Source organism: Canis lupus, chromosome 26 (assembly GCF_003254725.2).
Source record: "Canis lupus dingo isolate Sandy chromosome 26, ASM325472v2, whole genome shotgun sequence".
NCBI lineage: Eukaryota > Metazoa > Chordata > Mammalia > Carnivora > Canidae > Canis > Canis lupus.
Genome location: NC_064268.1, coordinates 30,479,506 through 30,505,250, shown reverse-complemented (window position 1 = coordinate 30,505,250; position 25,745 = coordinate 30,479,506). Strand labels below are relative to the sequence as shown.

General features: G+C 43.4%; 1 protein-coding gene and 1 pseudogene across 8 annotated transcripts in view; both read left to right on the top strand.

Annotated features, from left to right (window-relative positions):
• LOC112677034 (putative PRAME family member 26) overlaps positions 1-18,121 on the top strand; it is a 62,279-nt gene extending 44,158 nt beyond the window's left edge. Inside the window, exons 2-8 of one of the 8 annotated variants that reach the window (XM_049101908.1) lie at positions 460-554; positions 6,216-6,321; positions 7,677-7,849; positions 15,231-15,514; positions 16,277-16,419; positions 17,011-17,097; positions 17,270-18,119. In XM_049101908.1, coding sequence (XP_048957865.1) covers positions 15,299-15,514; positions 16,277-16,419; positions 17,011-17,097; positions 17,270-17,969 — 1,146 coding nt within the window. In that variant the 5' untranslated portion in view covers positions 460-554; positions 6,216-6,321; positions 7,677-7,849; positions 15,231-15,298 and the 3' untranslated portion in view covers positions 17,970-18,119. Of the gene's footprint in view, positions 1-459; positions 555-6,215; positions 6,322-7,676; positions 7,850-8,226; positions 8,388-14,484; positions 17,098-17,269 lie in introns of those variants that run through there. The other 7 variants (XM_049101906.1, XR_007406212.1, XR_007406211.1 and 4 more) reach the window with 7 other exon arrangements.
• LOC118352405 (peroxisomal trans-2-enoyl-CoA reductase-like) lies at positions 3,500-6,209 on the top strand (annotated as a pseudogene).
• Positions 18,122-25,745: the final 7,624 nt, after the last annotated feature.

Genomic DNA, 25,745 nt, shown 5'->3' with positions numbered 1-25,745 from the left:
TTTTATTTGTATTAATATAACTTTAATATTAAATAGTAATGATTCAATACTAATGGCGATCATATAATGACTACTTACTCCATGGCAGGCAGGAGGCTAAGGAAACAATGTGCCTCAGCACATCTAATCCTCAGAACTGCCCTTTGAGTTCAGTAGCATCCCCAGGGTGAAAAGAGTATGCAATGTTAAGAACCCCTAGCTCCAATTACTAGCTGCATGACCTCAAGCAGAGCATTCCTCAGCTCTGAAATGGGAATTAAGATGCTATATACCACATAAATTGTATGTGTGTGAAGATTAAATGAGATAATGGTTATAAACTAATATTGAACGTGCTTAATGGGAGCTTTTAGAGTTACTGTTGTAAGTCTAAAATGTTCTGTACTGAGTAGAAATTTGGTAGTCATTCAGTTCCATTTTCTTTTTGCTCTCCATGTTTTTATATGACCAATCTGGAAGGCTTCTGGCTGAATGTATGCCTGCTTACAATTTATCACAAAAAGAGCCTCGTGTGCACTTCCAGCCATTCCCCCAATCCCTGAAGCCGAAGGGAAGTAAGTATACGTAAGCCAGCTGGAAGGACTGTGTGAGCTAATGAGAATGTTTATAGCAGTGTGTGAAGAGTGAAAACAATAACATTTTGCTGTTTTTTCTTTAAGGTTTGTTTGGAGCATATATATCTGTTTTAAAAAGATTATTTATTTATCTATCTATTTATCTATCAATCAGAGAAAGAATAGTAGGGGGAGCAGCAGGCAGGCCCAACACGGGACTTGATCCCAGGACCCTGGCATAATGACCTGAGCCAAAGGCAAACATTTTAATTGACAGCTTCCCAGATGCCCCTGGAGCATATATCTTAATAGATTCAAACACACTACAGAGAGAAAAAATTTTTTTGCTACACATAACTTTATTTTTCCTTTGGGTTAAGAAGCTTTATTACAAATTTGACAGCATGACCAAAACAAATAACACATGGATAATTACCATAAAGCTTTATGGATCTAAAAATATTTGCCATGAAAAATAAGTCACTGTGTATCTCTCGTTTTAAGAATCACAATGAGGAGCACCTGGGTGTCTCGGTTGAGCATCCAACTCTTGATTTTGACTCAGAGCATGATCTCAGGGTCATGAGGTCAAATCCCACATCAGGCTCCACATTCAGTGCAGAGACTGCTTGTCCCTCTCCCTCCTCAACTTGTGTTCTCTCTCTCTAAAAGAAATAAGTAAACTCTTTAAAAAAGAAAAAATCATAATGATGCCACAATTTAGATTTATTGCCCACCTTTACAATTAAATATTAAAACCTTTTGGGGGATCCATGGGTGGCGCAGCGGTTTGGCGCCTGCCTTTGGCCCAGGGCGCAATCCTGGAGACCCGGGATCGAATCCCTCATCGGGCTCCCGGTGCGTGGAGCCTGCTTCTCCCTCTGCCTGTGTCTCTGCCTCTCTCTCTCTCTCTCTCTCTCTCTCTCTCTGTGTCTCTCATGAATAAATAAATAAGATCTTAAAAAATATATATCCAGCAATTTTACTTCTGGGTATATACCCCAAAGAATTGAAAGGAGGGTCTTGAAGAATTTGTACAGCTGTATTCATAAGCACATTTATTCACAATAGTTAAGAGGCGGAAGGAACTCAAGTGTCCATCAATGGATGAACGGATAAACACGATGTAATATATAAGTACAGCAGAATTTTATTTCAGTCTTTAAAAGGAAGGTAATTCCTAACACATTGTAAGCATGGATGAACCTTGGGGACATTATGCTAAATGAAATAAGCTAGTCACTGAAGGACAAATACTGTATGATTCCACTTGTATGGATCCACTTATACCCCTTGAGTTGGAGCAAGGTTATTTTAAACTGAAGTCATTTATGACACAGCAAATGCAGAAGCCTTTCTGGGTCTCATGTATCTGACTAAAGGCTTATCCTTCTGAGAGAGAAGCTGCCATAAATCCCTCTTTGGGGTAGTTTCACTCTCAGCCTGGACCACTTGCATCTGAGAAGTGGCAAACATGACAATATCATACTTTCCATTTGTTTTCCTAAAAGCTCCTTAGTCTTTTCCAGAGAAGCTCTTTCTTTGCTTTCCATCGCTTTCCCCTGTTCAGTTGGTATATAAACGTCTATCTCCAGCTCTTTAGGGAGCCTCTTCATCTGAATGCTCCTGCGTGAGTGTGTAAATTAATCTTGTCTTTTCTCCTGTAAATCTGTCAGTTAATTTTTTTTTAATTTTTTAATTTATTTATGATAGGCACACAGTGAGAGAGAGAGACGCAGAGACACAGGCAGAGGGAGAAGCAGGCTCCATGCACCGGGAGCCTGACGTGGGATTCGATCCCGGGTCTCCAGGATCGCGCCCTGGGCCAAAGGCAGGTGCCAAACCGCTGCGCCACCCAGGGATCCCAAATCTGTCAGTTAATTAATAGTCTCTAGATCACTGCATCTGAATTGGTAGGAAGTATTTCCTCCTAGCACACTTACAAAGATATGTAGAGCGGTCCAATTTATAAAGACAGAAAGTTGAAGGGTGGTTTCCCAGGAGCTTAGGTGATAGAGGAATGGAGGGTTATTATTTACTGGGTACAATTTCAATTTAGTAGGATGAAAGAGTTCTGGGGATGGATGGTGGTGATGGGTGCACAATAATGTGCTTAATGCCACTGACCCGCATATTTTAAAAAATGGTTAAGATGGCAATTTTATGTATATTTTACATAAATATACATAATATAAATATATTTTTACAATAAAAATAGATTATTTAAAAATGATAAAATCATGACTCATGCAGATACAAAAACGAACAAGTGTTAAAGATTTATTTAACCGGCTAGTGAGGAGAAGTCAATTGAATAGGACAGAATGTACATGTCCAGAGACAAGAATTATTTTGCATTGCTATCACTTGTCTTCTGAAGTAGCTTAAAAACCATGAAAGACTAGGAAATAGTGAAGACTAGACTGAACAAGTAAGATATGAGCAATGCATAGTTTTTCACGGAAGTATCCTCTTTCCACCTATCACAGGATAGGGTCTGTCATTCAGCCAGCTCATTCACCCCAGACCACACTAGATTCAAGTCAAAGTCCAACACAGATCAAAATTGACAGAGCTATTTCACTAAAAAAAAAAAATCCCAAACACAAATTCACAAAACGGTCTCTAAAAGAAAATTACAGACGAATCTCATTGATAAATACTGGTGCAATGGCATTGATAGTCATAATAGCATGTGACTAAGTGAGAAATACTAGAAATGCAAGGATAGTCCAATATGAGGAAATCTTTTAATAAAACCCACCATATTGGGGATCTCTGGGTGGCTCAGCAGTTTAGCGCCTGCCTTCGGCCCAGGGCTTGATCCTGGAGACCCAGGATCGAACCCGTATCGGGCTCCCTGCATGAAGCCTGCTTCTCCCTCCGCCTGTCACTCTCTCTCTCTCTCTCTCTCTGACATGAATAAATAAAGTCTTTAAAAAAGACAAAACCAAACCTCACCATATTGACACAAAAGAGAGGAAGAGATCCCACATGATCATCTCCATAAAGGAGAAAAAGATGTAAAGGAAGCATATACTCAATAACCTGAAATTTGGATAAAGGCATTTAACAAAATTTATTTCTGGGTTATTTATAGTTTGAAATTCAAAATAACTGTCAATAAGAGACTTCTGACGGAATATCAGTATTTAAAATGATAATCTATTTTTAATAAAATGAGATAATTTAGACAGGCTATTGATTTTTTTTTAAACATAAAAATTTTCCTGTAGGGACACCCGGATGGCTCAGGAGTGGAGTGTCTTCTGCCTTCGGGTCACGGCATGATCCCGGGGTCAGAGATGGAGTCCCACATTGGGTTCCTTACAGGAAGCCTGCTTCTCCCTCTGCCTATGTCTCTGCCTCTCTGTGTATGTGTCTCTCAAGAATAAATAAAGTAAAAAATATTATTATTATTATTATTATTTTTTACCATGTAAGTGACTTTAGCACTCCTAAGACTCAGATGCTTGGTGGAGATGGGCACTTGGGACAAGGGCAAGAGCTGGCTGGTTGCTGGCTTGCTGCAAGACCAACTGGCCATCATCACCAGAGGGGACACAGGTATCAGAAAGGCCATCATGACCAAGATCTTGCAGCTGGGGTGTAATGTGGTCATTGCGTCACGTAACTTTGATTGACTAAAATCTACTGCAGATGAACTGAGCCCACCAGGCTCAGGTCACTCCCATAAAATGCAACATCTGCAAAGAAAAGGCGGTGAACAATTTGGTCAAATCCACCTTAGATATTTATGGTAAGATCAATTTTTTGTAAACAATGGAGGAGGTCAGTTCAGGTCTCCTGCAAAACACATCAGTGCAAAGGGATGGCATGCTGTGATCGAAACCAAATTGATGAGCACCTTCTACATGTGGAGAGCAGTTTACAACTCCTGGATGAAAGAGCATGGAGGATCCATTCTGAATAATATTATCCTTGTTTAAAATGGATTTCCAGGACTTGTGTATAGTGCAGCTGCCAGAGCAGGTGTTTACAATCTCACCAAATCCTTGGCTGTAGAATAGGCCAGAACGGAGTAAGGAGCAACTGTGTTGCCCCTGGCGTCATTTATTCCCTGACTGCTATTGACAACTATGGCTCTTTGGCAAAAGACGTATTTGGACGGTTAAGAAAATTCCAGCGAAGCAAATTGGAGTTCCTGAGAGATCTCCCTATTGGTCTGCTTCCTGCTGTCTCCTGTAGCTTCTCTTATCACTGGAAAATTGGTGGATGGGGATGGGGCCAGTCTTTGTATATGGGAGTATTTGATATACAACTGGCCTTAGCGAGCGGGGGATATTTCTGTTGTCAAAAGGATGAGGGAGTCTTTCAGGAATAAAGCCAAGCTATGGAAACTACATATGTTTTTTATCCCCAAATGTCTTAGTATCTCCAGAATGCCCTTTGGTACTTTAGAGTTATAATAATTTGTACGGAAAAATCACTTTCTGCCTTTTGAATGTTATCAGTTATGCCCAAGCAGAAACTATTCCTGAAATAAATGCATTCTTAAGCCCCAACCAATGTTGTTTAGCCTGTGTTTAAAGACTTTTTTATGAATGAAATTAACATACTTTATTTATTATTTTTTAAAGACTTTATTTATTTATTCATGAGAGACACACAGAGAGAGAGGCAGAGACACAGGCAGAGGGAGAGGGAGAAGCAGGCTCCATGCCGGGAGCCCAATGTGGGACTCGAACCAAGGATTCCAGGATCACGCCCTGGGCCGAAGGCAGGCACTCAACGGCTGAGCCACCCAGGTGTCCCTCTAGAAAATTATTTTTTCACGCTATACGTCCACCTACCAAAAAGTCCTATTCATTGTGCATCATGGATACATCAGGGATTGGCATCTCAGTAATCAGTATGGGCCTTACCCTCACTGGGTGTTTTATTGGTAGTGGATTTTTTTCTTTCCTATGTGATGCATCTTACAAATTCTTTTTTTTTTTTTAAGATTTTATTTATTTATTCATAGACACAGAGAGAGAGGCAGAGACACAGGCAGAGGGAGAGGGAGAAGCAGGCTCCATGCAGGGTGCCCGACGCGGGACTCGATCCCGGGCTTCCAGGATCACACCCCAGGCTGCAGGCGGCGCCAAACCGCTGCGCCACCGGGGCTGCCCGCATCTTACAAATTCATCTCTCTCAAAGCTATCCGATGTTTGTGAAGAGAGGAGCATTTTATTTTAAAGATTTTATTTATTCATGAGAGACACGGGGTGGGGGGGGGAGAGAGAGAGGCAGAGACACACACAGGCAGAGGGAGAAGCAGGCTCCATGCAGGGAGCCCGACGTGGGACTCGATCCGGGGAATCCGGGATCATGCCCTGGGCCCAAGGCAGGCGCTCAACCCCTGAGCCACCCAGGTGTCCCTGAGACAGGGAAGCATTGCGGAGGGTTTGTTGCTGCTGGATTTGTGGGAAAGCTCTGAGAGTGGAGGTTGGAGGACGAAGAGTTAGCTGCCAGATTCTCCTGCTGCCTAAACCTTAACTGTGACAGGCAGTTTCCCTCACTTTGCTGAGCCACCTTTCACTGGAATCTTCTCCAAAGAAGCTCGTCTTTTTGTCTTAGCTATCTGTAGTCAACAATCTGGATACTGAAGACTAGATCCTTCTTTTTTTTAAGATTTTATTTATTTATTCATGATAGACAGAGAGAGAAGCAGAGACACAGGCAGAGGGAGAAGCAGGCTCCATGCAGGGAGCCCGATGCGGGACCCGATCCTGGGACTCCAGGATGGCGCCCTGGGCTGAAGGTAGGCGCCAAACCCCTGAGCCATGCAGGGATCCCCTGAAGACTAGATCCTTCAATAATACAGTGAGCTCTTGGGAGAGCTTCCTTTATTTATGTTCATCAGTTGGTTTTTGTTCTTGGGTCAATATTACTTTATGCAAATATCTGGTAAAGTTAGTATCTTTTAGCATTCTCTTGTTTTGTTGTTTCTTCTAGATTAAAGTTATAATTATTTAGACAGATTACCAAAAATATTCTGATTATAACAATAAGTTAAGAATTTATATCTTTTCAATATTTGCTTTCTGCCCTTTGACAAGTCTTTAGTTTTGTTAATTTTATTCCATTACATCAATAATTTGCTATTCTTAATTTTATTTCACATATTTATTATTAATGTCATCCCTAGTGATAGCCTGGTTAGGGTGTGGTTTCTTTCATGTGTCTAAGTTACTTTGCCATTGTACATTTACTATTCAGTTCTTGCTGGATATACTCAACATTCCCATCCAGTCACATCAATAAAAATATTCTTATTATATTAGCCTTTAAAAAATTTTTTTCTTTTAGCTTTCTATTGGTAAAAAAGGTAGAATCATGACTCTCATATAGAGTTATAAAGTGAATATGTGAGGCAGATGTTCTAGCCAATTCAAAAGAAGAATCCAAACAGTGCAGTTATATGACATAAAGGGATGGTGAGATGAATTATGAATAAAGATAAAACTGCTTTTCCACAGGTGGAAATTAGTGGAAAGTCACTACCAGGCTAGATAGAATTATATATCTATCAGTTACCTACAACATACAAGGAGTTACAAAATCGCACAAAGATAATGAACAGGAATCTGAGCTGATAATCTAGAATCTGATAATCTAAAAGGGTATACATTATAAAGGATGCATAGTTTTCCACTGAAATACATGGGTTTTTTTCTATCTCTTTTTCTTTTAATTGCTATTGAGAGCACCAGCATTACATGTCATATTGCATTGGCCACAGCTTTCCCAATGTTGATAGTGTGTATGCTTGTCCTAATTCAAACATCAACAAAATACTGATAGTGCTGCTCGTTCTGTCTTTGTTTCTCTTGGTTCTCATGATATGATCCGTGTCCATAGGTATAGTCACTTTGCCATTTCTAATTCTGATTAGTTCTTTTTCTCTTCTTTACAGTCTGCCTATTTTTCTCCTAATGCTGTTTTTCTGCTAATTATTTTATCTTCAAGTGCTCGTAATTATGCCCTTTCTTCTGCTGCCTTTGTGGTTGATTTTATTCCTATTAAATGAATTGTAGAGTTTATATGTTCGGTGTTCTTTAGTAATTGAAGAATCTGACTATGAATTTGCCTCTAACTAAAAACTTTACTTTACAGCAATGTCCACAATAGCCAAACTGTGGCAGGAGCCTCGGTGTCCATCGACAGACGAATGGATAAAGAAGACGTGGTCTATGTATACAATGGAATATTACTCAGCCATTAGAAACAATGAATACTCACCATTTGCTTCAACATGAATAGAACTGGAGGGTATTACACTGAGTGAAGTAAGTCATTTGGAGAAGGACAAACGTTATATGGTTTCATTCATTCGGGAAATATAAAAAATAGTGAAAGGGATTATAGGGGAAAGGAGAGAAAATGAGTGGGAAATATCATAGAGGGTGACAGCACATGAGAGACACCTAACTCTGGGAAACAAACAAGGGGTAGTGGAAGGGGCGGGGGGACGGGGGGACTGGGTGATGGGCACAGAGGGGGGCACTTGACGGGATGAGCACTGGATGTTATACTATATGTTGGCAAATTGAACTCCAATTAAAAAATATACAAAACAAATAACTTTGCTTTAGTCTCAAGAACTTTGATGTGTCCCTCGTGCCAAAAGGGAAAGAACACTTTCTTCCCCTGCTTTTCTTTCCAGCATTTCCTTTTGAAAATTTGTGATCCGGGATCCCTGGGTGGCGCAGCGGTTTAGCGCCTGCCTTTGGCCCGGGGCGTGATCCTGGAGACCCAGGATCGAATCCCACGTCGGGCTCCCGGTGCATGGAGCCTGCTTCTCCCTCTGCCTATGTCTCTGCTTCTCTCTCTTTCTGTGTGACTATCATAAATAAAATAAAAATTAAAAAAAAAAAAGAAAATTTGTGATCCTAATCTTCTTTGTTCTTTTCACACATATGTAATCTTTTAAAAAGCTGAACAAGCCTTTTGCCAGTTTTGCATTCTAGGTGTGTCTTTCTGGAGCCACCTCTGTGAAAGGTGAACACAGAGGAGTGTGGGGTTCTGTCTCCCTAACTCTGTGGAAGTTTTGTCCAAGCACTTGGCTCCAAGTTTTAATTTTTCCTTTGGACTAAGACAGTTGTATGTATGTAATGGATTGTTTCTGCCTAGCTATCTAAAAGGGTGAGATTTCTTTATCATTCCAATTTCTTTAGCTGAATGCCTGTGATATGCATCATGGTCTGGTTTAATGCTTAATAACAAAACTTTCATTCTTGTCTACATTTTGTGAAGGGGTTGTACTGGGTTGACAGGAGATTTTTTTTAAAGAGTTATTTATTTATGATAGACAGAGAGAGAGAGAGAGGCAGAGACACAGGAGGAGGGAGAAGCAGGCTCCATGCTGGGAGCCTGACGTGGGACTCGATCCCGGGACTCCAGGATCCCGCCCTGGGCCAAAGGCAGGTGCTAAACCGCTGAGCCACCCAGGGATCCCCTGACAGGAGATTTTATTTAATTATTTCTTCCCCCCCAAAAAAAATTTTATTTCTCCCAACAGTGTACTTTTTTAATTACTTTATTTATTTATTTATTTATTTATTTATTTATTTATTTATTTATTTATGAGAGCCCAAGAGGGTGGTGGGGAGGGGCAGAAGAAGAGGGAAAGAGGGTCTCAAGCAAACTATATGCAGAGCGCAGAGCCTGGAGCCCTCTGCAGGGCTCAATCCCACAACCCCTGGGAGAAACCAAGAGTTGGACGCTCAACTGACTGCACCACCATGCAGCCCCCCAGCAGTGTCCTTTTGCTGTCTTAACAATCTGTGTGTTATGGTTGTTATTATCTAAAACTTACAAGAAAGTTAAAAGTCAATTTAAGTGATTGTCACGTTATGTATACTCTGGTCCAAAACTTTGAAATCTTTTAAAGACATCTTGAGAAACATTTGTTGCTTTTATTTATTTATTTATTTTGTTGTTGTTGTTGTTGTTGTTGTTGCTTTTATTAAGGACCATCTAGTACACTTGTGATTGGGACCTTATAATCATGACGATTACATTTTTCAAATGGTTGTTACTGATACATACTAGCACCACTGATGTCTATATGTCAATCTTATGTGACACAACCTGGCTGAACTCTATTATTCTGTAGGTTTGTCTAGGATTGTCTTGGATTTCCTGTGTAAAGAGTCATATGATCTACATTTATTAGCACTTTTGTTTCTTCTTTTCCTGTTCTCATACAACCTTTTTCCTTGTAAAAGTGTGACAGGATGTCCAGTACAGTGTTGAATAGAAGCGGCGATATGACATCTGAGTTAGTCCAGGCCCCACAGGAACCAGATGCTAAGATAGGAAAATGTGCAAGGATTTTACTAGGGGAGTTGTCTATGAAGGAAAATGAGGAAGGAGCCAAGGAAGGCTTGGAGAGCTACAGATGGACATAGGCGATGAGGCAATTAGGGAGGCAAGGTGAGGTGGAAGTGTGCCAGATCCACCAGGCACTCTCAAGCAGGTTCAGCAAAGTCCTTGGCAAGTCCTCAAACCAAAGTGTCTCCCAGGAGCTAGTCTGTTGCACGCAGTCCTTGGTGCAGAGCAACACATGTGAGGTGTGGCCCTTGCTCCAGGCTGCCAGGGATTCTTGTGGGCAACAGGGTGGGCCCTGGATCAGTGACACTCCCTGAATTGGACGTGCAGGGTGCATCAGGTGTGCAGGATGTGAATGGTGGCTCTTATTTGACTTTAAAGGCAGTGTATATAGAACACCACTACTAAATATCAGGTTCAGGAATTTTCTTCCTATCCCTTACTTGATTTTCCTGTCGCCATTGACACAGTTAAATAATTAATGACATTAACCCTTCTTGCATTCCTGGTATCAATCATACATGATCATCTTTTTAAGAGAACGATTTGTCAGTGTTTCATTGTTTAGGACTTTTACATCCAGCTTCAAAAGTGAGGGGATCCCTGGGTGGCTCAGCGGTTTGGCAACTGCCTTTGGCCCAGGGCGTGATCCTGGAGTCCTGGGATTGAGTCCCGTGTTGGGCTCCTGGCATGGAGCCTGCTTCTGCGCCTCCCTCTCTCTCTCTCTCTCTCTCTCTGTCTCTCATGAATGAATGAATGAATGAATAAATAAATAAATAAATAAATATCTTTATAAAAAAGTGAGATTGGCCAATAATTGCCAATATTCACTGTTCCTTAAAAAGGGACATATTATATTTCTCAGTTTTCTTGCCAACGCCATAATAGCATCATAGGAGTGGATTTCATAGCTTGGTGAGATTACGAATGAATGTTTCCTGTCTCTGACTTCTATAGATTCTAGTTTTGTACTGTCCAAAAATGTAGCATGTAGCTACATGTAGCTATTAATTGAAATTAAATAAAACTAATAATTGAGTTAGTCCCATGAGCCACATTTCAAGTGTTCTGTTGTCACATGTGTCTCATGGCTTTCACATCAGACAGCACGGGTCTAGAAAATCTCTGTCACAGCACAAAGATCTGCTCTGTAGCCTGGGTGGCCTTGGAGGGTAATGGGATGGGGCTACACTTCCCTAGGAAGTGTAGGAAGAAAGCCTAGGAAGCCTAGGAAGAAAGGAGGGTTTAGGCCGTGGAAAGAACATAAGTGACCTGAAATTAACCTGATGCTTCATGAGTGAAGAAAGAAAACCTCCGGTTAAGGACCATCCTGCTAAAAGATAAAAGGGTCAACCAGGAAATTAAGGAAGAATTAAAAAGATTCATGGAAACTAATGAGAATGAAGATACAACCGTTCAAAATCTTTGGGATGCAGCAAAAGCAGTCCTAAGGGGGAAATACATCGCAATACAAGCATCCATTCAAAAACTGGAAAGAACTCAAATACAAAAGCTAACCTTACACATAAAGGAGCTAGAGAAAGAACAGCAAATAGATCCTACACCCAAGAGAAGAAGGGAGTTAATAAAGATTCGAGCAGAACTCAACGAAATCGAGACCAGAAGAACTGTGGAACAGATCAACAGAACCAGGAGTTGGTTCTTTGAAAGAATTAATAAGATAGATAAACCATTAGCCAGCCTTATTAAAAAGAAGAGAGAGAAGACTCAAATTAATAAAATCATGAATGAGAAAGGAGAGATCACTACCAACACCAAGGAAATACAAACGATTTTAAAAACATATTATGAACAGCTATACGCCAATAAATTAGGCAATCTAGAAGAAATGGACGCATTCCTGGAAAGCCACAAACTACCAAAACTGGAACAGGAAGAAATAGAAAACCTGAACAGGCCAATAACCAGGGAGGAAATTGAAGCAGTCATCAAAAACCTCCCAAGACACAAGAGTCCAGGGCCAGATGGCTTCCCAGGAGAATTTTATCAAACGTTTAAAGAAGAAATCATACCTATTCTCCTAAAGCTGTTTGGAAAGATAGAAAGAGATGGAGTACTTCCAAATTCGTTCTATGAAGCCAGCATCACCTTAATTCCAAAGCCAGACAAAGACCCCGCCAAAAAGGAGAATTACAGACCAATATCCCTGATGAACATGGATGCAAAAATTCTCAACAAGATACTGGCCAATAGGATCCAACAGTACATTAAGAAAATTATTCACCATGACCAAGTAGGATTTATCCCTGGGACACAAGGCTGGTTCAACACCCGTAAAACAATCAATGTGATTCATCATATCAGCAAGAGAAAAACCAAGAACCATATGATCCTCTCATTGGATGCAGAGAAAGCATTTGACAAAATACAGCATCCATTCCTGATCAAAACTCTTCAGAGTGTAGGGATAGAGGGAACATTCCTCGACATCTTAAAAGCCATCTATGAAAAGCCCACAGCAAATATCATTCTCAATGGGGAAGCACTGGGAGCCTTTCCCCTAAGATCAGGAACAAGACAGGGATGTCCACTCTCACCACTGCTGTTCAACATAGTACTGGAAGTCCTAGCCTCAGCAATCAGACAACAAAAAGACATTAAAGGCATTCAAATTGGCAAAGAAGAAGTCAAACTCTCCCTCTTCGCCGATGACATGATACTCTACATAGAAAACCCAAAAGTCTCCACCCCAAGATTGCTAGAACTCATACAGCAATTCGGTAGCGTGGCAGGATACAAAATCAATGCCCAGAAGTCAGTGGCATTTCTATACACTAACAATGAGACTGAAGAAAGAGAAATTAAGGAGTCAATCCCATTTACAATTGCACCCAAAAGCATAAGATACCTAGGAATAAACCTCACCAAAGATGTAAAGGATCTATACCCTCAAAACTATAGAACACTTCTGAAAGAAATTGAGGAAGACACAAAGAGATGGAAAAATATTCCATGCTCATGGATTGGCAGAATTAATATTGTGAAAATGTCAATGTTACCCAGGGCAATATACACGTTTAATGCAATCCCTATCAAAATACCATGGACTTTCTTCAGAGAGTTAGAACAAATTATTTTAAGATTTGTGTGGAATCAGAAAAGACCCCGAATAGCCAGGGGAATTTTAAAAAAGAAAACCATATCTGGGGGCATCACAATGCCAGATTTCAGGTTGTACTACAAAGCTGTGGTCATCAAGACAGTGTGGTACTGGCACAAAAACAGACACATAGATCAGTGGAACAGAATAGAGAATCCAGAAGTGGACCCTGAACTTTATGGGCAACTAATATTCGATAAAGGAGGAAAGACTATCCACTGGAAGAAAGACAGTCTCTTCAATAAATGGTGCTGGGAAAATTGGACATCCACATGCAGAAGAATGAAACTAGACCACTCTCTTTCACCATACACAAAGATAAACTCAAAATGGATGAAAGATCTAAATGTGAGACATGATTCCATCAAAATCCTAGAGAAGAACACAGGCAACACCCTTTTTGAACTCGGCCATAGTAACTTCTTGCAAGATACATCCACGAAGGCAAAAGAAACAAAAGCAAAAATGAACTATTGGGACTTCATCAAGATCAGAAGCTTTTGCACAGCAAAGGATACAGTCAACAAAACTCAAAGACAACCTACAGAATGGGAGAAGATATTTGCAAATGACATATCAGATAAAGGGCTAGTTTCCAAGATCTATAAAGAACTTATTAAACTCAACACCAAAGAAACAAACAATCCAATCATGAAATGGGCAAAAGACATGAACAGAAATCTCACAGAGGAAGACATAGACATGGCCAACATGCACATGAGAAAATGCTCTGCATCACTTGCCATCAGGGAAATACAAATCAAAACCACAATGAGATACCACCTCACACCAGTGAGAATGGGGAAAATTAACAAGGCAGGAAACAACAAATGTTGGAGAGGATGTGGAGAAAAGGGAACCCTCATACACTGTTGGTGGGAATGTGAACTGGTGCAGCCACTCTGGAAAACTGTGTGGAGGTTCCTCAAAGAGCTAAAAATAGACCTGCCCTACGACCCAGCAATTGCACTGCTGGGGATTTACCCCAAAGATACAGATGCAGTGAAACGCCGGGACACCTGCACCCCGATGTTTATAGCAGCAATGGCCACGATAGCCAAACTGTGGAAGGAGCCTCGGTGTCCAACGAAAGATGAATGGATAAAGAAGATGTGGTTTATGTATACAATGGAATATTACTCAGCTATTAGAAATGACAAATACCCACCATTTGCTTCAACGTGGATGGAACTGGAGGGTATTATGCTGAGTGAAGTAAGCCAGTCAGAGAAGGACAAACATTATATGTTCTCATTCATTTGGGGAATATAAATAATAGTGAAAAGGAATATAAGGGAAGGGGGAAGAAATGTGTGGGAAATATCAGATAGGGAGACAGAACGTAAAGACTGCTAACTCTGGGAAACGAACTAGGGGTGTTGGAAGGGGAGGTGGGCGGGGGGTGGGAGTGAATGGGTGACGGGCACTGGGGGTTATTCTGTATGTTAGTAAATTGAACACCAATAAAAAATAAATAAATAAATAAAAAAAGAAAGAAAACCTCCATCCTCCATCACCCTAAGCTCAATCAGTGGGATTGTGGTGAGCTTACAATGTGCAGACTTGCTCTTGTAATGCACTTAAAATATGCCTCAGTTGCCTATTATATGTTGGTCCCTCAGACTACAGCAATGATAAGAGCAGACACCTCTTTTATTTCATGGAGCTTACAGTTTAACAGAGATAGACAACAAGCAATGATACGTGTGTGTGTGTGTGTGTGTGTGTGTGTGTGTGTGTGTGTGTTTGAACGAGTGGGTGGTAGGGTAGAAGTGGTAGTACAAGAGCTATGAAGCAGAGTAGGATAGAGTCATCATTAAGGGACGGGAGTGTTATCCTATGTGAGTGTTCAGTGTTCAGGGAAGACTTCTCAAACAAGGGGAAATATAAGCAGAGACTGAAAGAGAATAAAGTGAGGGAGCCAGCCAAGTGGATTTCTAGGAGAAATCTTCCAGGCAGAGAGAAGAGTAAATGTAAAGGCCCTGAGATAGTTCTGGGCCCTGTGCCACCAGTGCCTGGGGTGGGGGGTTGGGGGAGACAGTCACAGAGTCAGGTTTGCAAGACCCAAACTCTGGATGTGGAGTCATGAATGGAGGGTGGAGCGAGGCCTCCAGTTCCTTGGCTAACATCTGTCCTGCGATGGACATGAAGGACTTGGAGCCTCCGTGCTGACTTGGGGGGATGCTGAGGCAACAAGTCTCCTGACTCTTCACCAGGTCCATGGAGATGAGCAATCCTGCACCACCCAAGATCCTGGAACTTGCAGCCCACAGCCTCCTGAGCAATGAGGCTTCACCCATACCTGCCTTGGAAGAGTTCACAGTCAAGTACTTCCCACCACTGCTCATGGCTGCTTTTGCCAAAAGGTGGCGGCTCTGAAGGCACTGGTGCAGGTCTGGTCCTTCCCCTTTCTCCACCTGGGCTCCCTGATTGTACAGTGGCCCAACCAAGACAGCCTGCAAGCTGCGCTTGCCTGCCCTGCCCAGAGGACTTGTCCCAGGTAAGGGGGTTGCTGGACTGAAGTATGGGTGCTGAAAGAGCTCTGAGTTGGAGGTAGAGCTGGGAAGGAAGGGAGGGAGTACTGGAATCTGCTAGGGCTGTGAGTGAGGATCTCTGCGTGAAGTGGTTGATGGTGTAGCTGAAGAGCATTAAGGGGTGTGCTTTTTACCTTCTAGGGATTGTGGTAGAGGTTGTGTGAGGAATAGGGACTGGAAAGTAGGAAGGGAAAAACCCATTAGAGAGGAGAGGACTAGGGGGGCACCTAGGAAGGGCTGATGCTGAGACTGGGGACTTAGACTCCACAGTGGCCCAGGGCTGCTGCTGCTGCTGCTGCTGCTGCTGCTGCTCTGCTTACCCTGGGCCCTGATGGGCTCCCCAGATGTCAGCATCTCCTCACACCGCTCTCATCTCCACAGGAGGTCAGAACTGAGGGTACTGGATTTGACCTTGGACTCCGAACAGGTCCAAGGTAAAGGCGCCTCTGAGGCCCTGGCCAGGTTCCCTTTTTGGTTACCATTCACAGTGATGCCCCCGGCCAGGGCCAAGCCCAAGCCAGCAGAGTCTGCAAGAACTAGTGGAATTACACATGGATCTTTTCCTATGAAGGCCCCTCAAGTTAGATACATTCCTCTCTGGCCTCCTGAATAAAGTGGAAGGGAGCTGTGGGTCCCTGCCTCTCTGCAGTAGAAAGTTGCATATTAAAGAAATGCCTTTTAATAGCCTTATAGGGATCCTGAAAATCCTGAACCTAGATTTCATTCAGGAGCTGGAGGTGTTTGACTGGTTCTGGGCACTGTCTGAGCAGAGCCTGTTTGCCACCCAGCTGGGCAGGATCTGCAACCAGCAAGGCCTCAAGCTGGCCTGCTACCACTGGGCCTTCTCCTCTGAGCCTGAGCAGCCCTCCAGGTACTTCCTGTCATAGCTCAGCAAGCTGGGTCACCTTCAGAAGCTCTACTCTTACTCCTACCTGTCAGGCAACCTGCATCAAGTGCTCAGGTGAAGGGGTGGGCAGGGTCCTCTAAAAAGTACCCAGGATGCCCCCTCAAGTCAAGTCAGGGCAGAGGGTAAGACAGGAAGTGGTGGCTCTCCTTACTTGCTCATGGCATCGCAGGCAGTCTGGGAACTTGGGCTTCCCCCTGTAGCCAGTGGCTGGGATCTCCTTAGGAAGAGAAATTTAATGGGGAAAGATGCATGCAGCGATTTCCTCAACAATACTTTTGGGCTCTGCTGAGTGCCTGGCATTGTGCTGGGCCCTGAGGAAAGAACTAGAGACAACACAGATCAGTCCTGGTATTTGTGCTGCCCTGGAGAGGAGTGTGCACGGCTCCCAGGATGATTATGGGAGGGAAACATCTGCTCTGTGCTGCCTCCCAGAAATTTCTGGGTGGAGGCCTTCTGCACACCCCAGCCAAGCTAAGCTCCCCCAAACCCAAACCTGTATAAAAAACAAGTTTATGCTATGGATTCTTTATGGTCATATAATCTCTTTCCAAACAGCTCCTGTCAGCAGTCCTACCAGGTACTAATGTGGTCTCCATTTCACCAGAGAAACTGTGTCGGGGGTGTTGGAAGAGAACCTAGGAGGTAGGTCTGTTGAGACTGGGCCAATCCTTGGTACACCAAAGGACATACTCCTAAATCTATTGGTAAATGGCAGCCCAGGTGAGGTGCTTGCCGCAGGACTGGCCCCGACAGGGACAGGCAGGTGTTTGCCGGCCCGGCCCTCCCCTGACAGAGCCGCACCCTTTCTCCTCAGTCACCTGCAGGAGCCACTGCACTCCCTGGAGATCCGCTCCTGTACGTGGGCATCACCTACTTGTCTCAGAACTTTTCACACCGCCTCCCTGAAGAAGCTGGATCTGAGTGGTGACAACCTGTCGTACATGGTCCCTGGGCCCTTGGAGACTCTGCTGGAGGAGGTCTCGGGGACACCGCAGCACCTGTACCTGAAGCACTGCCAGCTGAAGGACGCCGACCAGGCTGCAGAAGCTGTTGGAGACCATGCAGTGGAGCTGCCCCTGTGGCTACTGCAGCTCCAGAGGGGCGGTTCAGGGGTGGAGGGGTCTGGAAGCTCGCCTGGGGCCCCAGGCTTCCTGGGGGGTTCTGTGCTCTCCTTCCTTTTTTTTATTTTTATTTTTCATTTTTTATTTTGTGTGTGTGTGTGTGTGTGTGTTTGTGTGTGTGTGTTTTTTGTGTGTGTGTGGTTTTCTTTTTTTGTGCTCTCCTTCCTCAGCTGCAAGCCTCAGCCCGGTTCCGACACCCATTTGTTCCCGTCTCCTGGGCATGTGACAGAGATTCCAGGAGCCCAGCCCTCGGGGAGCTCTTCTTTTCCTCAGCATGCCCCTCTGGACACTCATTGGTTTTTTTCTTCTGGTCTTTGCTTCTGGGTAGAAGGAAATTGGGGGGATCCCTGGGTGGCTCAGAGGTTTAGCGCCTGCCTTCAGTCCAGGGCGTGATCCTGGAGACCCGGGATCGAGTCCCATGTCGGGCTCCCTGCATGGAGCCTGTTTCTCCCTCTGCCTGTGTTTCTGCCTCTCTCTGTCTGTGTCTCTCATGAATAAATAAACAAAATCTTAAAAAAAAAAGTTTTCTTATCTGTAAACATGGGCTATTATTTATTCGTTTTTTAAACTTATTTTTTAAAGTTTTATAAGTATCCCCATATAGGTTTTCAAAAACTTTTATAGATTTTCACTAGATATCTTATAATTTTTTGGTGTGGTATATAGTTTTTATTATTAAATTTTCTGCTTATTACTGGTATATAGAAATGTGATTGGCTTTCATGTATTGATCGTATAAGTCACCTTGTAAACCTCTCCTGTAATTTCTGTTAATTTTTCAATTGATTTTTCTCAGTATTCTAAGTAGAAGATCATATTATTGGCAAATAATTATGCTTCATTTCTTCCGTTCCAAACCTTATGCTTTTAATCTCTTATTTCTTCTCCTACTAAATTTTAACAAATGCTTTTTCTACCTCTATAAAAAGATGATAGTATTTTTTTCTTTCATTTATTTTTGACCAAACCTAATTTCATTTACTTCAGCCTATGGGTTTTCTAGTATTAAAATGCATTGCTGGAGTGAATATAACCTGATTATGACATGTCCTTTTAATATTCTGTTGGATTTGGTTTGCTAAATATTAGTTTTGGATTTTGTATATGTCTTTTTTTTTAAAGATTTTATTTATTTATTCATGATAGTCACAGAGAGAGAGAGAGAGAGGCAGAGACACAGGCAGAGGGAGAAGCAGGCTCCATGCACCAGGAGCCCGATGTGGGATTCGATCCCGGGTCTCCAGGATCGCGCCCTGGGCCAAAGGCAGGCGCCAAACCGGTGCGCCACCCAGGGATCCCTGTATATGTCTTCATTAGGTGATAACAGCTAATCGACACAGCTGTACTAATCACCCACCATATAGGGGTTTATTAACTCCTCCCTGTAGTTTTATCAATTTCTGTTTTATATATTTTGAGAATATTTTATCATGTGCATAGATGTTTAGAATTATTACATCGTCTTGATAAATTGATCTTCCCCTCCTAGATAGTTCTATTCTAAGGGTCACAAAGCAGTTATTCCTGCATGCCTGGGGGAAGAGGGCCAGAGACTGAATGACTCTCCTCTACCCTGTCCTACCCACGTCTTGAGGATTTGGACTGTTTCTAGTAGGGATCAATCTCAGTACTGGGGTGGGAACTCCACCTGGTTCCTGGAAGCCCAAAGTATTGGGATGGTCCTATTCCCCAAGAGGGGGCCTTGCCTCTTGGCTCCTACCTGATGATCGAAGGCAAGACATCTACCAAAGGAAGCCAGTCAGAAGCCTTTCCCAGACCATAGCTCATGTTGCCCAGGGGGCCCGAATCAGCTTCACTTCTTCCTATGTGTGCCTCAGCTAAGTCTGCCCAGTGAGGGCTCTTCTAGCCTCACATGCCCAAGCTTGGCATCTTCAATTTTCCTGAAATTATACAGAACACATTTTCTGGGGTTCTTGTATTGTGGGGCTCTATCACTAGGCAGAGGCAGAGTTGAGGATTTCAGGTTCTAATGCAGAGTTAGACCAAGGTTAGCACAGCTCTGGCTTCTCCAGAAGCAGCTTCTGAAGAGTATGAGTAGAGGCTTGAGTTTTCCTTCCCTGTCTTATGAGGGACAACATGCCTTGTAAATGTGCTCTCTAGAATTCTGTTTTACCCTGCAACAAATTCCATCCTGGCAAGGAACCCAGCCCCTTCCATGCACTTGGTACGTGCGATCTGGAACATGCTGGGAGGCAAAGCCTCAGCTCTTAGCCACCTGGAAGAGTTCCCCAAGAGCCTCTTCTCACCTCTGATTCTTGCTGCTTTTTCTAGTTGACCAAAGAGGCAGTGAAGGCCATGGTGCAAATCTTACCCTTCCTCAAGATGGAGCTTGTTTCCATAACATTAGGGTTGAAGGCAAGTAGAGAAGGAGAGTCAGAGAGTTAGAGCCATGTGAGAAAGGAGAGGCTGAGATGGTACAAAGCTGATTGGGCCAAGGTTGATCAAGATGAGATTGATTAGTGAGAGCTATATACCTCCTATAGGTGGTAATATGGATGAGTACTAGGGATGGGAATGAGGGAATATCTGAGAGGGAAGAAGGATGGATGAGGTAGAGGAGGGACAGGCTGGCAACAGGGACATAGGCCTAAGGAAAAGGAATCTGGCCCTTGCTCGAGGTCTCCAACCTCTGCTGGGTTTATTGTGTGGGGGTACACTGTCCTAAAAGGCAGCCTCTCAGGCCAACCTCTCCCATCCCCACAGAAGGTCAAAGCTGAAGAATTTGACCTGATTCAAGACTTAGAACAGGATCCCTAGAACACATAATCATCTGTTCCCAAACAACAGCCATAATTGTGCAGTCCAGCCAGTGGCCCAGCCAGAGAGGAGGCGAGCCCAAGGCAGGGGAAGCACAAAGCAATAGAAAAATGCACAGATCTTGTATTGAGCTGTTTATGCAAGATGGATGAGTCATAGGTGCCTGGGTGGCTCAGTCAGTTAAGCATCCAACTCTTAATTTTGGCTTGAGTCATGATCTCAAGGTCGTGAGATCGAGCCCTGCGTTGGGCTCTGTGCTGAGTATGATACCTGCTTGAGATTCTCTCTCTCCCTCTCCCTCTCCCTCCCCACTTGCTCTCACACTCTCTCTCAAATAAGTAAATCTTAAAAAAAAAAAACAAAAGATGGACAAGTCCTCTATCTCCTAAAAAAGATCAAACTAAGCCTTGGCCCTCTACTCCTCTGCTGCCAGACTGTGTGGTCAAGATAGCATCAGAATCTTCATCAAGATGGTGTTGTGGGTGTTGGACTGGACCCAGACTTCCTCCAGAAGGCAGAGATGCTGGAGCGGGACTTTCACCCTTTTGCTATGAGAAGGCTTTGCCAGGCATGTCACCCGTGACCAAACTGAACAGGGCCACGATTCCACTAGCATCTCTCTGGGAAAAAGGGGGAGGACAAGATCTCAGCAACCTTGTTGTCCACCTTAGGAGTCTGGGCTACTTTGAAGCAAGGATTTTTTTCTCAGGTGAGCAGGGAACAAGTGGAAGTATCCTTTTAGACACAAAGGCCATGAACCCCTTGAATACTCTGAAGTATTCCCCCCGCCAAGCCAGGTGGGGACTATTCAGACACTCATCATAACTGGGAAGTTGCTGTCCTGGACTAGTTGGGGGTAGTAACCCAAGGGGAGGAGAAAGTTATGTCTGAAAAGCAACAGTCCATTCATTATTCTTCCAGTGAACATCTCTTCCAGAGACCATGCTAAGCATGAAGATTTCAGGGGTGCTGGTGGCAGCCTTGCCTTTGTGGAGGATCCAGTCTCCCCAAGGAAGGTGAGGGAACAAATAGCTAAATGGCAGAAGCCCTGCCTTATCAGTAATTGCTTTAAATGTAAATAGATTAGGGATACCTGGGTGGCTCAGTGGTTGGGCAACTGCCTTTGGCTCAGGGCATGATTCTGCAGTTCTGGGATCGAGTCCTACATCGGGCTCCCTGCATGGAGCCTGCTTCTCCCTCTGCCCATGTCTCTGCCTCTCTCTTTGTGTCTCTCATAAATAAAAAAAAAATCTTTTAAAAAATGTAAATAGATTAAATTTTCTACAAATGGCAGAGATAGGCAAAATGCATTTAAAAAATTATTCATAGATATGGTTCATTTGAGATATAAAGACTCACGAGATACAGAGACACAGAGTTGAGATAAAAGAGTGGAAAAATATATTCCATACAAATAGTAACCAAAGACTGAAGTAGCTTATGTAGCTCTGCCAATATCAGAAAAAGTGCATATTAAGTCAAAAACAGTCTCGAGGGGATCCCTGGGTGGCGCAGCAGTTTGGCGCCTGCCTTTGGCCCAGGACGCGATCCTGGAGACCCGGGATCGAATCCCACGTCAGGCTCCCGGTGCATGGAGCCTGCTTCTCCCTCTGCCTGTGTCTCTGCCTCTCTCTCTCTCTCTTTCTCTCTCTGTGTGACTATCATAAATAAAAAAAAATTAAAAAAAAACAGTCTCAAGACAAAAGTGGACATTATATCTTGACAACAGAGTCCAAAATGTATGAAACAAACATTGACAGAATTGAAGGGAGAAATAGTTCTACAATAATGGAGACTTAGTTATACCTTTTTCAATAATGAATAAAACATCTAGACAGAAGATCAACAAGGAAATTGAGGACATGAAGAACACTGTAAGCCAATTCAACCTAATAAACATCTATAGAACATGCCACCCAACAACAGAAGAATACTCATTCTTCTCAAGTGCACATGGGACATTCTCCAGGTTGACCATATGTTAGGCCACAAAACAAGTCTTCATAGATTTTCAAAGACTGAGGTCACCCAAAATATCTTTTCTTATCACAAAGGAATGAAGCCATAAGTCAGTAACAAAAAGAAAAATTTACAAGTGTGTGGAAATCAAACACACTCCTAAAAAGTCAGTGGGTCAAAGAAAAAAGCTACAAGCGCAAGGAGAAAATAGTGGAGAGGAATGAAAAAGGAAACACATAATGGCAAAACTTATTTTTTAAAAGATTTTATTTATGCATGAGAGACACAGAGAAGGGCAGAGACACAGGCAGAGGGAGAAGCAGGCTCCATGGAGGAGGCCCGACTCAGGACTCGATCTCAGAATTCCAGGATCACGCCCTGGGCTGAAGGCAGGCACTAAACCGCTGAGCCACCCAGTCGTCCCCATCATGCCAAAACTTATGGGATGCAACAAACACATCACCCAGAGTCAAATGGAGAGCTGTGAGTGCCTATATTAAAAAAGAAGAAAGCTCTCAGATCAGTAACCTAACTTTATCTTGAGTACCCAGGAAAAGAAGAGCATCTAAATATAAAGGTAGCAGAAGGGCAGCCCTGGTGGCTCAGCGGTTTAGCGCCGCCTTCCCTGGGCATAATCCTGAAGACCAGGGATCAAGTCCCATGTCGGGCTCCCTCCACGGAGCCTGCTTCTCCCTCTGCCTCCCTCTGCCTCTGTCTGTCTCTGTCTGCCTCTCTCTGTCTCTGTCTCTGTCTCTCTCTCTTTCTCTGTGTGCCTCTAATAAATAAAATCTTAAAAAAAAAAAAAGCTAGCAGAAGAAAGTACCTACCTAAGCCCTGTCTTGGGTCCCACAGGCCCCCCACTTCTACGGTGCGACTCCACCCTTCCCTCCCCAGCACCCTGGGAGAAAGGCATCCTTTCTGCACAATGGTGCCCCTCCCCTGATCCTTTTCATCCCCACCCCACCCCACCGGCTGGGACATGGCCCCAGGGACCCTTAGCAGAGGTTGGCATGCAGGAAACCAGGGGCCTGATTGCCCCACTGTGAGTGGACCCCAGGGACAGCCCCATGAGCCCCTGCTGCTTCAGGGCCTAGGCCCTGACTCTACCCCTAAAGAACACTCTTGTCCCCACCCCCAAAGAATAATGCCAAGTGATATCCACAGAGAGAAATGAAATTGGAGTGGAAATGGGAAAAGATGGAGAACAACGCAGTCTTGGGGAGGGAGGAGCTTAAAAGAATAATGTAAGTAAATTCATGTCCATAAAATTGACAACCAAATGAAATAGACAAATTCCTTGAAAACAGATTTCAAAAGGTAACAGAATACACATAGAAAATCTAAAATGTCCTATATCTGCTAAAAAAATAGAATCTCTGATTTTAAATTGTCTCACAAAGAAAACGTATGCCTAGATGGTTTCCCTAGTGAATTTTTCTAAGCATTTAAAGACCTAATACTAACCCTATCTCCAAGGCCCCACAGCTGGAGATGAGCAGTCCACCATCTCTCCTATTCTCCCAGTGAGGCAGGGAGATTCTCTTTGTGCAGATCAGCTCCCCTCCTTAGCACTGTTCTCTATAGGGAGGTGGTCCTGTGAAGGGTGGCCTGGGTAGGGGCTGGAAGACAGCTCTGGACTCCAGGGAGCACTGAGCACCCACGGAGTCAGAGTTGGCGTCCTATTGCCAACACCCTGGGCATCTATCAAGGACATGCCCACAGCATCCCCAAGAAGAGATTACAGGCCCTGCTTCCTCAGTGGAGCCTGAATCCACACTGAACACACATGTATACACACACACACACAGAGCACAGGGCAAATTCAACCTTTACCAGCAGAATATGAGGGAGTACTGACTGGGCAGCCACTAAGAGTCCCTTTTGGGGTGTTGGAAATTTTCTTTGTCTTCATCTGGAAGGTGGTAACACAGGTGTTTGCATACAAATGGAATCATCGTGTGTACATTAATGATGACTGCCTTTGCTGTCTACAAATTTTACATTAACTTTTTTTAGTCCATGGAAATGGAAGTTTACTTGTTTCCAGCACCACTTATTGAAAGGACTTTGCTTTCTCCTATTGAATTGCTCTGATGCTTTTGTGAAAAATCAATTGATATTACATATGTTCATCCTTGACTGGCAGCTGTATTACATTTCATCGAGCTGTCTTTGTCTTCTCCTTATGCCCGCACCATGCTGGTATAAGGAGACTTGCTGGTTTTCTTTGTGAGAAAATTTGATGACTGCCTTATAGAAGGGTTGAGGACAGGTTATGTAAGTTCCCACCTGTGTTCTTCTCATTCAAGTATGTAAAATAAGCAGACTGACAAAATAAATTTGAGAAAAAAGTTACAAGTTTAGAAGATAGGTGCATACACACACAGATACACACACACAAGGAGCCAACACCTGTATAATATAGGAGACTCTGAAAAGAAACAAGAGGATAGTACAAAGTCAAGTACAAATAGTACAGATTTGAGAGACCTTTCCTTAAATTAGAAAAAACATCTTTGAAACCATATATTCCAAGGGAAACTGTAAACCTGAGAAAACTGATCCAAGTGACCGACACCAGGATGTATTCTAGCAAAAATCAATAAACTTAAAAAGAAACTTGGAGCATTGAGGCAAAAAAAAAAAAAAACAAGAGAAAGAAAAATCAGATTATCAGACTTCTTGAGAGCAACATTTTATACCAGAAGAAACTAGAGTGATATATTTAAGATATTCAGGGAAGGAAAACATGAGTGAAGGATTTTAGGTCCAGCTACACTGACTTCCAAGGATAAAGACCACAGTTACCAATACGCCACCAGCAGCCAGGAAGGCAGAGATGCACGTGGAGCCAGCATACGTAAGGTGTGAACACTAAAACCACAAAAATGCCAGAATTGACCTAAAATCATCATGGTGACAAGAAAGTAAGATTTACCCAGCAGATGTCATGAATGTGCTAGAAGAGCTAAAAGGTTTGTGTGTGTCACTTACTCTGGGGTCTGGAACTCTGAGCCATGCAGGCTCAACGGAGGCGTCATAGGATTGACAGTAGTAACTAGCTTTGTCCTCAGCTGAGAGCCCAGCAATAGTCAGAGGGACTGTGGTGCCCAAATTGGAACCAGAGAATGAGTCAGGAATCCTAAGGACTGGTTGTTGTTCTTGTAGATGAGGACTTCGGGGACCTGGCAGTTGCTGATGTGGCTTAAGATAACACATCCTGCAATGTTGCTGCCCCTTCCTGTGGAGGATACAGTGACCTTGTCTCTCAGGGATCTGACCTTGAGGCCAGCTGAGTCAGCATTGACTGGGCTTTGGCAAGAACGCTCTTGAGATCCCCCAGAACTGAGCACGCCGTGCCCCCTGCTGGGTCCAGGCCTCAGATCTTACCTCCTGGTGGGCAGAATGATCCCCAAATGGAATTAAAGAATA